The sequence below is a fragment of the Schistocerca nitens genome, chromosome 4 (assembly GCF_023898315.1).
Source record: "Schistocerca nitens isolate TAMUIC-IGC-003100 chromosome 4, iqSchNite1.1, whole genome shotgun sequence".
In the NCBI taxonomy this organism is placed as follows: domain Eukaryota; kingdom Metazoa; phylum Arthropoda; class Insecta; order Orthoptera; family Acrididae; genus Schistocerca; species Schistocerca nitens.
Genome location: NC_064617.1, coordinates 492,716,665 through 492,732,367, shown reverse-complemented (window position 1 = coordinate 492,732,367; position 15,703 = coordinate 492,716,665). Strand labels below are relative to the sequence as shown.

Sequence of the window (15,703 nt, the reverse complement as noted above, 5' to 3'; positions counted from 1 at the left end):
GGTATCTGGTGTCCATCGCGCGGTCGCGTGACACTCGCCGACGCCGGCCACGGGGGACGCAACAGATGCCGCTGTTCGCCTCGCCCTTAACTGCTCCCAGGCACGAGTGCCCCTCCCCCGCTTTCACTCCTCTCTGAGAAGTAAACAGTAATCTCATCTTATTTTTCCAGTCCACACAGTTATTATTTGCCAACGTGAAGAAAACTCCGGCTGTCGCAACGTCCCTGCCTCCTTACACTGACTGATGTATCAAAACATGAAGACTACTACCCGCCACGAGATACAATGACGCCTGGTGGCATTGCGTGCATGAGACGCAGCGAGGAAAGTATACAGGGTGATTCAGAATTCATATTCAGCAGTTATACAGTACTGTAAACCGTGTAGAAGATAAACGACCCTGAACGACAGGAAGCAGTAAACGCAGTGTTCGTGTCACGTGATGTCTTATGCGACGTCATGTAGTAGACACTAACAGAGGCAATGTCTCGTGTCACGTGACATCTTATGCGACGTCATGTCACATGCCATCAGAGAACAAACGAGTGAACTGAAATGTAAGTGCATCTGTTGCCACTGAGTGATCGAGAAAGACGGTGCACTACAGAATTTCAGAGTACACGTTTTCCGAGTGTACTGACATGTTGCTCATCTACAGTAAAAGTGGACAATATGGTCGATTAGCATAACTCCTGTATCACCATCTGTTCTCGGGTCGTGCCCGTTCATTACATGCCATTTTTGCAAGACTAGCAAAGCAGTCACTTGCAAGCCTAACAGGACCGATTGTGGTCGTGGTCGAGTGCGTCGCTCTGTTGAAGTGGAAGAGGAAGGTCTGCAATTGGTCGACCAGAACCCGTCGACGAGTATCCTCAACATTACAGGTTCCGTAAATGTATCCCAGAACGGCGTCTGGCGAGTTTTCCATGAACAACAACGTAAACCATACCACCTCCACAGGGTTTAGTTGATTTTGCGCCACATGCCGATTACTGCGCATGGTTCTTACACAGTTGTGCAGATGTTCCACCGTTTCCACGGACCATTCTTTTCATAGATATGGCGCGTTCCACAAACGAAGGTCTACTCAACTGTCGTAACAGCCACATTTGGGATGAGGAAAATCCTCATGTCACACATCCCCATGGAGTTCAAAATCTTTTTGGTATTAATGTGTGGGCTGGTATTATCCATGGTCGTCTGATTAGCCCGTGTATTCTGCTGCTCCGTCTAGGCCTTCCTGCAAGACGCACTGGTGCAGCAGTTGGAGGACGTTTCACTGCATGTCCGTCGGAGGATGTGGCTCCAGCACGATGGCGCGCCAGCCAACTTTTCACACCGCATCCGTCAGCACCTTCGCCAAACGTTCAGGAACAGGCAGAGACAGATCGCGATGTACCGATTCTTTGGCCATCACGATCTCCCGATTTAACACTTCTGAACTTTTTCCTGTGGGGCTACATGAATCCATGCCACGCAGAAATGCTGCTCCTTTGGTTACCAAAGCTGGATCAACACGCTCTTAACTAGGTGGCCACAATGATTCGGGTCACCAGCCTAAGATGCTATAATATCTGACACACGCTAACGTATGGATCTAGACCAGCAATCGCTCTCAAAATTATGCTAAATAATGTAGTCTAGATGTTAAATTGTCACTTACGAAGATTATTTGTTTGAGATAACTGCTGTTCATAATAAAACGCTATTGCCTATACACTCAAAATATAAATGGTTAGCCGGCCGGTGTGGCCGTGCGGTTCTAGGCGCTTCAGTCTGGAACCGCGTGACCGCTACGGTCGCAGGTTCGAATCCCGCCTCGGGCATCGATGTGTGTGATGTCCTTAGGATAGTTAGATTTTAGCAGTTCTAAGTTCTAGGGGACTGATGACCACAGATATTAAGTCCCATTTGAACCATTTTTTGTAAATGGTTATGAAAACATTGACCTCAACAAAGAATCGTGAGCCAGTGGGGAGCATCATGACGGATGTAGGGATTAGTGACCAAGTTGTAGCAAGACTCAATACCGAACGTGCAAACGTAGCGAAAATAAACGCAGAATACATCTTTAAAAAGGGAGATACAAATTCTCTTGACACTTTACTAGGACACAGTCTCCTCTCCTTACAATCTACATAAGAATTCGAAGAAATAGTATCGACGACAATTGAGAAATGTGTACCAAATAAATTACCAAGACACGGTACTGATCCCCCATTGTACACAAAACACGTCAGAACCCTTTTGCAGAAGCAACGAAAAAAGCATGCCAAATTTAAAAGAATGCAAAATCCCCTAGATTGGAGAAGTTTTACCGAAGCTGGAAATTTAGCGCGATTTCCAATGTGAGATGTTTTTAATAGTTTCAACGACGAAAGTTGGTCTCGAAGACTGGTAGAAAACCCAAAGAGAGTATGGTCGTATATAAATCACGCCAGTCGAAAGACGCAATCAATACCACCGCCGCGCGATAACGACGGTGATGTTACTCATGTCAGTGTCACTAAAGCTGAGCCACTAAACATGATTTTTTCCGAAATTTCTTCACCAAAGAAAACGAAGTAAATATTCCAAAATTCGAATCAAGAACTACAACCAACATGAATAATTTAGAAATAGATATCCACGGTATAGTGAAGCAGCTTAAATCACTCAGTAAAGGCAAGGCCTCCTGTGCAGATTGTATACCAGTCAGGTTCTTTTCAGAATATGGTGATGCAGTAACTTCATTTTGGTAATCATGTACAACCGCTCCATCATTCGAAGGTCTGTAACTAAAGACTGGAAAGTTGTACAGCTCCCACCAATACCCTAGAAAGGAAATAGGAGTAATCCGCTGAATTACAGACCCTTGTAACTAACGTCGATTTGCACTAGGGTTTTATAACATATACTGCGTTTGAACATTATGAATTGCTTCGAAGAAAACGACATATCGATAAATAGTCAACACGGAGTCGGAATGTATCGTTATTGTGAAACACAAATATTTCTTGATTCTCACGAGGTAATGTGTACTACTGACAGTGGATATCAAATTCATTCCATATTTTTATGTTTCCTATGAGGTATCGTCTCAATTGTGCAGCTGGACTTGTGGTTTCACGTTAGAAAACTCACAGTTCTTAGTAACTGACGGGAAGTCATTGAGTAAAACAGAGGTGATATCTGACGTTCCCCAAAAAAGTGTTAAAAGTCCTCTGCTGCTTCTGATCTACAAAAACGATTTAGAATTCAATCTGAACAGCCCCATTACATTGTTTGCAGATGATGCTATAATTTATTACCTTGTAAAGCCATCCGATGATCAAAACCCATTGCAAAATGCTTTAGACAAGATATCTGTTTGGTGCAAAAAGTGGCAGTTGACTCTAAACAATGAAAAGTGTGAAGTCATCCACATAAGTACCAAAATAAATCCGCTAAATTTTGGTTATACGATAAATCACACAATGTAGAAACTGTAAATTCAACTAAATACTTAGATATTACAATTGCGAATGACTTAAATTGGAACGATCACTTAGTTAATGTTGTTAGGGAAGAGATCCAAAGGCTGCTAATTTATTAGTAGTACACTTAGGAAATACACTCCTGGAAATTGAAATAAGAACACCGTGAATTCATTGTCCCAGGAAGGGGAAACTTTATTGACACATTCCTGGGGTCAGATACATCACATGATCACACTGACAGAACCACAGGCACATAGACACAGGCAACAGAGCATGCACAATGTCGGCACTAGTACAGTGTATATCCACCTTTCGCAGCAATGCAGGCTGCTATTCTCCCATGGAGACGATCGTAGAGATGCTGGATGTAGTCCTGTGGAACGGCTTGCCATGCCATTTCCACCTGGCGCCTCAGTTGGACCAGCGTTCGTGCTGGACGTGCAGACCGCGTGAGACGACGCTTCATCCAGTCCCAAACATGCTCAATGGGGGACAGATCCGGAGATCTTGCTGGCCAGGGTAGTTGACTTACACCTTCTAGAGCACGTTGGGTGGCACGGGATACATGCGGACGTGCATTGTTCTGTTGGAACAGCAAGTTCCCTTGCCGGTCTAGGAATGGTAGAACGATGGGTTCGATGACGGTTTGGATGTACCGTGCACTATTCAGTGTCCCCTCGACGATTACCAGTGGTGTACGGCCAGTGTAGAGATCGCTCCCCACACCATGATGCCGGGTGTTGGCCCTGTGTGCCTCGGTCGTATGCAGTCCTGGTTGTGGCGCTCACCTGCACGGCGCCAAACACGCATACGACCATCATTGGCACCAAGGCAGAAGCGACTCTCATCGCTGAAGACGACACGTCTCCATTCGTCCCTCCATTCACGCCTGTCGCGACACCACTGGAGGCAGGCTGCACGATGTTGGGGCGTGAGCGGAAGACGGCCTAACGGTGTGCGGGACCGTAGCCCAGCTTCATGGAGACGGTTGCGAATGGTCCTCGCCGATACCCCAGGAGCAACAGTGTCCCTAATTTGCTGGGAAGTGGCGGTGCGGTCCCCTACGGCACTGCGTAGGATCCTACGGTCTTGGCGTGCATCCGTGCGTCGCTGCGGTCCGGTCCCAGGTCGACGGGCACGTGCACCTTCCGCCAACCACTGGCGACAACATCGATGTACTGTGGAGACCTCACGCCCCACGTGTTGAGCAATTCGGCGGTACGTCCACCCGGCCTCCCGCATGCCCACTATACGCCCTCGCTCAAAGTCCGTCAACTGCACATACGGTTCACGTCCACGCTGTCGCGGCATGCTACCAGTGTTAAAGACTGCGATGGAGCTCCGTGTGCCACGGCAAACTGGCTGACACTGACGGCGGCGGTGCACAAATGCTGCGCAGCTAGCGCCATTCGACGGCCAACACCGCGGTTCCTGGTGTGTCCGCTGTGCCGTGCGTGTGATCATTGCTTGTACAGCCCTCTCGCAGTGTCCGGAGCAAGTATGGTGGGTCTGACACACCGGTGTCAATGTGTTCTTTTTTCCATTTCCAAGAGTGTACAACAGGTCTACTAGGGAAACGTCCCGACAAACAGGCGTCCTACAGTGATACTGTAACGCAGCTTATCTTTTCACCCTTGTTCCGGTTTTCAGCTCATTCAGTGCCCCACCTGCAGCTCTTCGTTGTCCCGTTACTATAAACAGCTTTTCATCCCCACGAGGAACAAAATTCCATACATCACCAGCACCGCTACCGTTATATCATAGCAGGACCGACATCATCAACTTTATGTATTTACAGCTGCCGTATTAAAAGCCTATTCATGTTGAAAAGTTGTCAGACTGTTATAGTTTTTCAAACCATCGTTATTACCTTATTTCTGAAACTGAGTTCCTCCTGGCAAATAAAAATGTTCAAGGGACTGCTGCTGCATAACGTCTTCGACCACCGCTGATATTTTGACAGGTGAATAACCTGTCATTCTCAAGTCAGAAATGCAGCCGTGTCAGTAAATTAAAAATCTTGGTAGACAGGGCTACGCTGTCGGAGAACCATAATACAGCATACGCAGAAAGACAACACTACTACCACCACACAGCCAAAGTCAGAAGTTATTGGTATTGTGTATTAATTAGCATCGGATGAGCACAAACATTAATTTTGTTCCTGTGTTGTTTGACCAGGGTGAGATCATTATTTTGGGCTGAAGCGAAGGAAAAGTTTGTGTCTCTGTTCATACAGAGTTTTCGGAAATTCTCGTTACAAACTTCTAGGAGTTGTAGCGGGAGTGAGTACATAATATTTTGAATGGTGCCGTTTCCATTCTACGACAGTTTCGGTTCAGATGTTTAACTCATCCTCTTCTGCTTGAGGAACTGAGTTAGGCGTGACGAGGACAGTTATCTAATAACAATTCGAAAGGAAACATAACGAAACCTCCATTTATCACTTAAGCACATTTATTTGTGTTAAGACATAAAAATTACGTGTTTACATTATTAAAAAAAAAAGAACCCAGCGTACTGTCTGTACAGAACAGTACTGATGCATTACAGCAACAGCTCCATGTGGCTACCACCAACGTTGTTTCAGACATTGTATCTACGAATGGCATTGTGGTATACTATCTCTCCATCACAAGTGGTGTCTCTTCATTTTCTAGTGCAGCGGCCAGAACCTTGCCAGTAGATCTTCCTCTGTCTCGCAGCGAGGCAGACGTTAAGTGACATCAGGTGTCCGTCTGAGGTACTACACGTCATCCTGTCTGGCATATTTCATACCAGGACAAGAAACTCTGAGTTTTTTATCTTTCCCTGTGTTATGTATTTACTCCCCTCTACAAGTTCTAGAAGTTAATAACAGGAATTTCCGATTTCCCTGTACAATCATTCCCTAGTTTAATGTCAACTGCTTCCTTAATAACACTATGAAGATAGGTGGAAGTGCACGCGTATGGTGGGTGTCCACTGTATCACACGCAGCTGTGGTATTTTCATACATCGATCAGATCATTCCGTACTATGGAGGACTATGGAGACGCGTTTACAACAGTCGAGCAAAGCTGAGATGCAGATAACAACACGGTGATTCTGGCGCGCAGTTCCCGCTATTGGGATAGTGTTATTAAGGAAACAGCTGACACTGAATTAGCAAGTGACCTTATAAATAGATACTGAGGTTTTTGCTTAAATTCTGCTTGGACTCCTGATCTCGACCTCTGATCAAACAAAAGAAGCACAGAGTTAATGCTGCTTGCTCACCCATTGGTAATTAATATTCATTACGATAATTTCTGACGTTGCTCTCATCTTTGTTGCTAGTTGTGTGTGTGTGTGTGTGTGTGTGTGTGTGTGTGTTTGTGTTTTGTCTTTCTGCAGATGCCGTATAATCGTCCATGGTCGGCGTACGCCCACAGCCCCACCCCTTCCCCTATACCCAGGGTTTAAATTTCAGGCACAGTAGTCTCTCGTTTCACTTGTGGCTTGAAAACGAACGTGGTATTCACCTGTCGAAAGAGCGATAGTTGTCGAAGGCATAACGAACCTGCATTCCCATAAATTGCTTGATCTCCTCATTTGTTTTGTGTGTCACATGTTTGTGAAATATGTTGTAACATTGAGGCTGAAGAGCATTGTTTTCCTCTGCCAGTCCATTCCGTCAGGGCAACTGAAGCAATGGCAAAGGGAAAAACTATATTTTGTGTAACTCTTATCACGAGGTCGAAGAGTTTAGGGGGAGACAAATAAGTGATTCACTAAAGTGTGGACCTTAGAATTCTGGATATGACGAAAGACTGTTTTGAGGGACGGCGTTTCAGCAATACGGATCCGGAAAGTAGCTCCGCGGAGAGGCAGTGAGCTGTGAGCGCTTTGTGCTCTGTGTGCAGGTGCGGAGGTGTGCGCTCCGTAGCGGACGGCCACTGTGTCTGTGGAACGGCGCGGCAGCCGCCCGCGACTTCCCGCTTCCGGCGGCTGTTGCCGGGCGGACAATGGCGACACACACACACACACACACATCTGGTGTTTCACGGCATTTCAGCCGCTACCTCCTCCCTCCCGCGCCAAGCTTCCGTCAGGTTTTGCTTTCATACGGCGGAGTTTATTCAGAGGAAACGACAGAGCTCAAACTCGACTTGCAGTGTAACAGCTTTACACTTACCGGAACGGAAAAAGGTGCTACTGCAACTTTATTCATTTCCAACTATGTCGAAGATGGTATTAGAAATTAACGTTCGGATTATCTTTTTTTGACTCACCGGTCTTCTGACAGGTTTGATGCGACCCGTCACGAATTCCTCTCTTGTGCCAATCTCTTCATCTCAGTGTATCAGTTACAACTCATGTCCTCAATTATTTTCTGGATGTATCCCAGTCTCTGTCTCCCCCTTCTACACTTCCTCTAGTACCATGGAAGCTAGTCCCTGATGTCTTAACACCTGTCCTATCACCTTGTCGCTTCTTTTTGTCAGTATTTTCCATATGTTCCTTTCTTCGCCGATACCGCAGAGAACCGCGTCATCTCTTACCTTATCAATCCACCGAATTTTCAGCATTCTTCTTTAACACCTCAAATGCTTCGATTACGTTCCTGTTTTCCCACTGTCCATGATTCACTACCATCCAATGCTATATTTCAAACGTACATTCTCACCAAATTCTTCCTCAAATTAAGGCTTATGTTTGAGACCAGTAGACTTCTCTTGGCCAGGAATGGTATTACCAGTAGTTAAAACTAGTTTTGCACTAACACATCTTTCATAGTGACGATATAGATTTAAATGTTAACCCTTTTTGTATGTCGAACATTTTGAACGTGTTTAAAATAGAAAATTGTAGCTGCGTTTTGTACGCTGGTATATAATGGATACTACTAAAGCGCCCTCCTTGCAGTATAGTCCCTTAGCCCCAAATCAACCAACCAGCCCGCTTCCTACTTACAGCTGAGAAAAATTACACGCCGTCGGCTCGATCCCAGCGACTAGCTGCAATTGGTGCACAGTACAGGGTGGAGTAAAAAGACTCTGAAACTACTGTGAGAGCGGGATATGGGACATTGAAGCGGACAAAATTTTCCGAATAGCTGTAGGTCGGACAAGATTCGCTGTCAAGCTACAGCTTTAAGACGACGACCAATCAGCGATGAGGGCGCGGGAGTTTTTCCTGTAAGCGTACGTACTTGAGGTGTGTCTAACACGTGGTTGCGTCCAACTAAGCTGCTGCCGTGTGATGCTGTGGTTGTTCTGTTCCACTGCACTTGCTGGACCCACGAATTTCGAACTTGTCGTGTAAAAAAAGTTTTGTTTCTTCTTCTCCTACTTCTCCTTCTCTTTCTTCTTCTTCTTCTCCTCCTCCTCCTTCTTCTTTCTTGTCTGTACCCGTTTCCCCACATGACTGGCGTTACTGTACGGGTTTCTGCAAATGCCAGTGGTCGGACGCCCTTCCTGGCGCCCCCCTTCCCCCCGGGACCCAATCAGTGTACCCTAGCTATCTGCATCTAGAGTAAATCTCACGTTCAACGCCAGAATGTTTTCTAAACTAATGGCTGCGTGTCGTGTTTAGGCCTATGCCAATCCTTTACGGTCCTAGAAGCTTGTCTCTTAATTCTGATGTCTATTGCGATGTCTAGATGCTGCGAGTACCAAAAACTGGTAACACTTGCGTCTTGTATGCGGTTTCCTTTACTGAAGGCCGGAATTTTCGCAGAACGCTTCCAACAAATGTAAGTCTTCCTTTCGCCTTTCCTAATACTGATTTTATATGATCGTCCCATTTCATATCGCTTTTTACAATTACCCGGAAATAGTTATGCAATATGTCGTGCTCAAGGTGTTCATCACATCTATGTAATCAGGCACTATCCGGTTCTTACCCTTTATTATAGACATTATCCTACATTTATTCACATTTAAAAACAGCTGCCATCTGTAGTGTGTGACTTCAGCCTCTTAGTTTAGAGACTTCGTTCCAACTGAACATTTTCCATTTTTAAATTTTTCCGTTGATTCTGTGTACCTAGGTGTAAACCACTACTTCTTTTTATTTACTTGTTATTTATTAGATTGCAGAAAAAATTCTAACGTAATTAGACTTCTTGTTGAAAATTTGCATGAAATTTGTCGTAATACATTATGTTTAACAAGCGCTCACGGTGATCTCTGTACACCCATAGATGCGCATTACGAGACTGACAGTACCGTATGGTGTCATTGAAGCCACTAGTTTAGTACAGCAATATGGCGGCGAGAGCAAAGGATTTCTAAACAGCTGTCTATTTACTGATAAAACACTCGTAAAAAATGAGATAAACTGATACAACTACGTTACCTTTAGAGTTTTGACATAACGGTCAATAACGTTCGTGTTTGGTTGTGATATTTCGTACAGCTGACGAAAGATAACAAGGAAAGGAGCATGTCTCAGGGCAAGCATAACTAGAAATATCTTACTTACTTTTGCTTTTGTACTGTATGCAAGCCTAAATAATCACATTACAGTTTGTCTTATCCGAAATACCGGTAGCATTTAAATAGTTTATGTCTATTTTAGGGGGTTTAATAACCTAGTATTAACAGACACAGCTTAATGATGTGCTTCTTACCAGTTTTTCTTCGAATAATACGTTCATTATGAAAGTGCTGCTATAAGTAGAACGTGCTGCTTGTCGTTGATAACAAGTGTCTTTAATCATTCGAGTGTTCCTACGAAAACTACAGTCTGCTTTAAACGTGCATATATGTAAATGTTCTTCTGGTAACACGATTCTACTTTGTATGTGTTAAATTAATCTAGTACGCATATATTTGCTCAGCTCCAGAAATTCTTTAAGCCTCCTCGTAAAGCTTAAATGCCATTTCATTTCCGAAAATCGTGTTAATACCACACACAAACTTCCTGACGCCGCCATCTTACCTACCAAACGTCAGGCTTCAGTAAAAGCTATGTCTTTGCCAGTCTAGGAATGTATGTCTGTGATACTACCTGGATATCGTTCTCTGATCTCAGAGCACGGAACTTCGACGTGCCTGTAGACTCTTGTCATCTGCATAGTCCGCCATGTTGTAATTAGACAAAAAATTTCCACCCGTGTGTACGTGAAAAGGATAAAGAATTCCTTACTTATTTCTGGCTTCGAACTTTATATCAATATGCTATATGGGAGCAGAATCGAAAAGTATTTTCATTATGCGTTCGCTTGATATTTCCTGACAGCCATATTGTAATTAGGCAAGGAACGAAATACAAGCATCTTTGGCCGGCACATTCAGGCAGTATAAAGATCACTGAGTGCTCACCTCAGTATACCGGTACTGAATCTTTCGCTAACAGTCAAACTCAAACTGATTTCAGATTTGATGTATTTTATGGTTACTTTCAACTAATTGGAATACAGTATCTTTCTTCCACATTTAATTTCTATCTCAGTTCATTTTTAGAAACATCAAATACTATTTTGAGAAATATACCTCGGCGAACTATTTGAAAAGGAGAAATATCCCTTGTCAGTTTCTATACTACTCACCACATAAGTGCTTCTTTCAATGTAGATATTCAGTTTACGAAACGTTCATAAAGTATATCACAAAATAAATTTCGTCTAATGTGAACCATAGAAGATGCTAAACTCACTCATTGCTCTTCAACTGCAAATCAGGTTAACTTGGTTTATTAACTCCAAAAGAATACAATACTGCCATGTATGAAAACTTTTAAGTAAAGTAGTGGCATCACTATATGGTGGTCAGAATGTACCTGCTTACAATCTTAACAGCAACAGTGCTAATTTTACCATGTACATTTATCAATAATCACAGCAGAAGTTATTCATCTTGCGTTAGATTGTTATCGGCCAGGACAAGATTTAATCCGGTGATCTGAAATCTCCGAGTCCCGCGAAGAACAGCCGTCAGCTCTCGCCAGACTTCTTGAGTCGGTCATGCATTCTATATCGCTACCGTTACATTATCCAGACATTTTACACATATTGCACGTTATTCATCCCGCACCATTTGTTCAAAAAAAAAACCCTCAGTTTAGGATCATCATCCATTTGTACAATTCTGATCCAATAGTTTGGTGTACCTTGTATGTAAAAAAAGTGTAGACATGATGAAGTCGATAACGTGCTAGCTAAACAAATACTAATGGGTTCGTGTTATCCAGAAAACCTATAGCCGTCTCGTCACTGGTGTGCTAGTGATAATTAAAGCTTGTAGCATGCCTAAACCTCTACTATAAGACACTGCTTAAGAGAGACACGTAAGGAGCTCTTGGTCATACAGCATAGTACGGCAGCTGTTCAGACTAACAGAATGGTAGAGATGACTCGGCTTCGCGACAAGCGAAAGCTGAAGGTACTAACTAGTCCCATTTTTTTTTTGTTACAGAGCAATCAGCGGAGCATCATCGAAGTAGAAGACCTGTGATGGCGTCCGCCTAGAGCGGCGGCCGATCGTGTGGCGAAGGAGGCACCTCTTGGGCAGAGGCTCGTCTGCAGTATGGCGGTGAGTGCTTCTCCCCACGTGCTCACGCGTTGTGCTACTCGCCCCCTCCCCCCTCCCCCCCCCCCCCACACACACACACAAACACAAGGAAAAAAAGTCTTCACAATCCGAACTTACATCATGCCCCACTAGACACAGATGTCTCAGTTCATTATCAGTTTCAAGAAAGTCACAATAGTGACTTTGACTAGTGGACAGGTGCACTTAGAGCCATTACTCGCGAAATCTGAAAGTTATTTCGATATTGACGGCGAAACTAGCGTACGTTCCCACCTGCCCCTCTGTTCCCCTGGGTACAACCTTGCTGGCAGTGATGACGTCTCGCCTTGCGACCTTTGGCCCAATAGACTCGTTGATAGTATTGTTGCGAATACTGGTGCATCAGAGTTCTCTACTGAGCGGATCAGTCCGTATTCCTTTTGGAGAGACAGGGTCCAAAACACTCTTAAAACCAGTTAAAAATATAAAATTACTAGCCCTTTCCCCGTGGTTTCGCCTGCATATGCATTCGGCACATATACTGAACACACTTCCTCATACTGCTCTCCTTGTCCATTTTCTCCACCCTGTCTCCCTGACCATATCTTATGCCCCTCCCCCCCCCACCAGATCTCTATGCATCACTGCCTTCTGTCTTCCTTTTCCACCTGCCAACTACCCCTCTTTCTCTATACCTGCCTCGTGCATCTCCTCCTCTTCCACCCCCCTCTTTATTTTCTCCTCCCCTCATTCTCTCCAACCCCTTCCCTACCCATCTCAACTTGTCACCAATCATGCTCATCAGCACATGTAGCCACTGCAATACAGTTCATTAGAGCAGGCCAGTACTACTACCATAACGTGCCTGTCATGCAGGTTGGGCAACACGTCAGTGGTTTGAAAATCATTTATTTGCCCCTGATGTACAGGCTGCCGTGCAAAGCAGGTCAGTAAAGCAGGTCTATAATACTGCAACACAACATGCCTGTCATAAGGGGCAGCCCACATTTTTTTGCCCCTGACATATAGACTGCCCTGCAAAGCTGGTTGATTTTGCGGGCTAATACTGTTCCTGTGGCGTGCAAAGCAGTTCTATACTACTCCAACAGGGCATCCTACATTTATTGCCCCTGACATATAGACTGCCCCGCAAAATTGGTTGATTTGGCAGGTCAATACTGTTACTACACTACATGTCTGCCTTGCAGTGCATCCTACATTCCAGAGGCTGGACAAAATATTGTAGATAGGAGGTGCTGATACTCGTGAGGCCTGCTGTTTCTGTGCCATGTGGTTGAAATAGACACAGGGGGTTGGGAGGAAATTTGGAAACACACCTACACCAACACCCACACACACACACACACATGCACACACCACACACCTTTACATATATAACACATAAATTGTATTACATCCTTCAGTGTATGCCCTTTTTTCCTTTACTCACATAAACTTGTCTGTATGCATTTGTTCAAAGCACTTTTCTTCTGAACCCTTTAAAGGTGAGACGCTTAATATGCAGGAGCAAGGAGAACATATCCTCATTATAAGAAACAACATATGATAGACCAGTGAAGACATACTGTCAGCGAGCTGTGTAACAAAAGTCTTAAGCTACTGAGTAACATCGATGTAGAGTTATAAAACATAAATCATTCCTTCATACTTACTGTGGCAGCTCTCTGGAATACACGCTGCTAGATTCATCGGCGATAACTTGCTTACCTTCTTCTTTGCGTTAATCCTGCCTAGCGTGGGGTCCGCTGCATGCAAGATTTTGCAAGTTTTTATTTTATTGGCGTCCCAACTGGATGTTCTACCTGACGCAGCATTCATCGGCTAACCGACACGAGGGAAGTCCTATACATGACCTGTCTGTGAATTTTGGAAACTTTCTTCTGCAAGTGATCATATTGTAAATCTTTATGCATAGCATTTTCTGAGGCAGCACTTGGGTACCAGCTCAGCATTTTCGTAAACCAGCGTAGGAAACAGACCAAATCTACGCTCAGGTTGGCCAGGGTGCCAGCCATGGTTGTTAGTCCGCCGCACGGATTCTATCTGGGGTGGCTAACCTTCCTGTCACGCAAGTTAATGCCCTTCATGTTACACTATATTAACAGGTGAAACCTTACGAATCTCCTCTATCTCCTCACTTAAAAAAAATAGAAAAGATTGTCACTGTATTCTGTGTCCGTTGTAATATACGCTGATTGTGAGTCGGTGATCTCAGATATTAATTTTGTTTCGAAAGATAGTGCTGACTCGCGCTGGAAAGGAGAACAAGCGACTGCAACGAGACGTTCCCTCTCCATCTTTTTGTAACTTTAATATGCCTGCCGTACTTCAGAGGCTGCACTCAACGAAATTAATTTCAAAATTAATTACTTAATTAATAATTACAGAAGAAATTTTGTTCTGCAACTGGTTTATGAATTTAAATTGAATACGTTCGTGGTCCTGTTCACGTTAATGTAGCTTCAGTATTTTTAAACAAAACAAAAAATTCCCGTGTTGCACATTTCACATTAATTTAACGACTATCCCTACGCAGACTGCAACCAAAATTTTCAGTTCACGCGAAATTTATCCCTTCATACGAAAGGTTTATTTACAATCACCTACATTGTAGTGCTGCCACATATCTATTACATTATTAGTTCTCCGTGAAGCTTAGATTTTTAATGATAAGAAACAAGATTCAAGCTCCTACGAATAAAAATGATTTAGCAATTACAGGCAAATGGCAAATGGAAGGAGTTAGAGACGTCTCTTCAAATGAATGTTTCTTTACTCCAATATTATGTGTATTCCAACATCACCAGCAAGCTGTTTAAGGCTTGAAAGTGCGTAGGCGTCTTACTTCTGTGGTGACGGGATATTGCACCGGCATTGTCGGCGACGGCAGAGAAGCGTCCGCAGAAAGTCGTTTCTACACCCGAGGCAATGCGCAAGACACCTGAGGCAATGAGCAAAACTGCCTTTACCAGACACCGATCGCAATGCATGCCACATCAGTATCAGGGTTCGATCTCGGTGCCTGCCTACTTGAATCAGGTTTGGAATGCCTTCTCCAGAAATATTTTTAAATCTCAAGATTCACTCCCCCTCCCCCCTCCTTGCTCTGTTCGTCCGTCCCACCGTCCCTCCCTCCGTCCCTTCCTCCCCCCCTATCTTTCCTTCTGTACTTTCCTTATTTTATGTTTATTATATGAAATTTGTGAGGTTCCCCTATGAACAACTGACCTTGCAGAGATAGGGTGGCTTGCGTACCTCTACAATACAAATAGCTATACCATAAGTGGTGCAACGTTGGAGAGGTATCAGAGGAGATGTCGGACAACTATGTGGTTTCTGAACAGGAGTATCAACCTTTTTGGTAGTCGCAAGTAGTGAAGCAGAATGAGTTCTGGAACAAGGGCCCATTGTTCAGCTCATGGTAACAAACCAGCCACTTCGCCTAGCATCTTTGTGTAAAACAAGCTGCCTCCAGTAAGTCACTCCATTTTTAATTGTAACACTAATGTAAAACCACATAAGTAAGTTCTAAAGGTATGTTTATGTAAGTCTAATTTATGATCAAATGCTTTTAGCCTGATCTTAATGGCCATAATTTATGACCAACTATAATAATTTGACTGTCAGATGCTTGTAGCATTATCTTAATTATGATAATTTGTGACTGAAAGAAAGCTTCATGCCCTCCCTCACTCCTGTATTGTAAGGGTGTTACCTGGTGGTGGGTATTTAATCCTCATCACCAGT

The 15,703-nt window shown here is 44.0% G+C and overlaps 1 protein-coding gene across 1 annotated transcript in view; it reads left to right on the top strand.

The window, feature by feature from the left end:
• Positions 1-15,703, top strand: part of LOC126253098 (probable sodium/potassium/calcium exchanger CG1090) — a 538,377-nt gene that overhangs the window by 189,353 nt on the left and 333,321 nt on the right. Inside the window, exon 2 of the mRNA XM_049954205.1 lies at positions 11,840-11,956. Within this exon, the coding sequence (XP_049810162.1) occupies positions 11,951-11,956 (6 nt within the window). The 5' untranslated portion in view covers positions 11,840-11,950. The remainder of the gene's footprint in view (positions 1-11,839; positions 11,957-15,703) is intronic.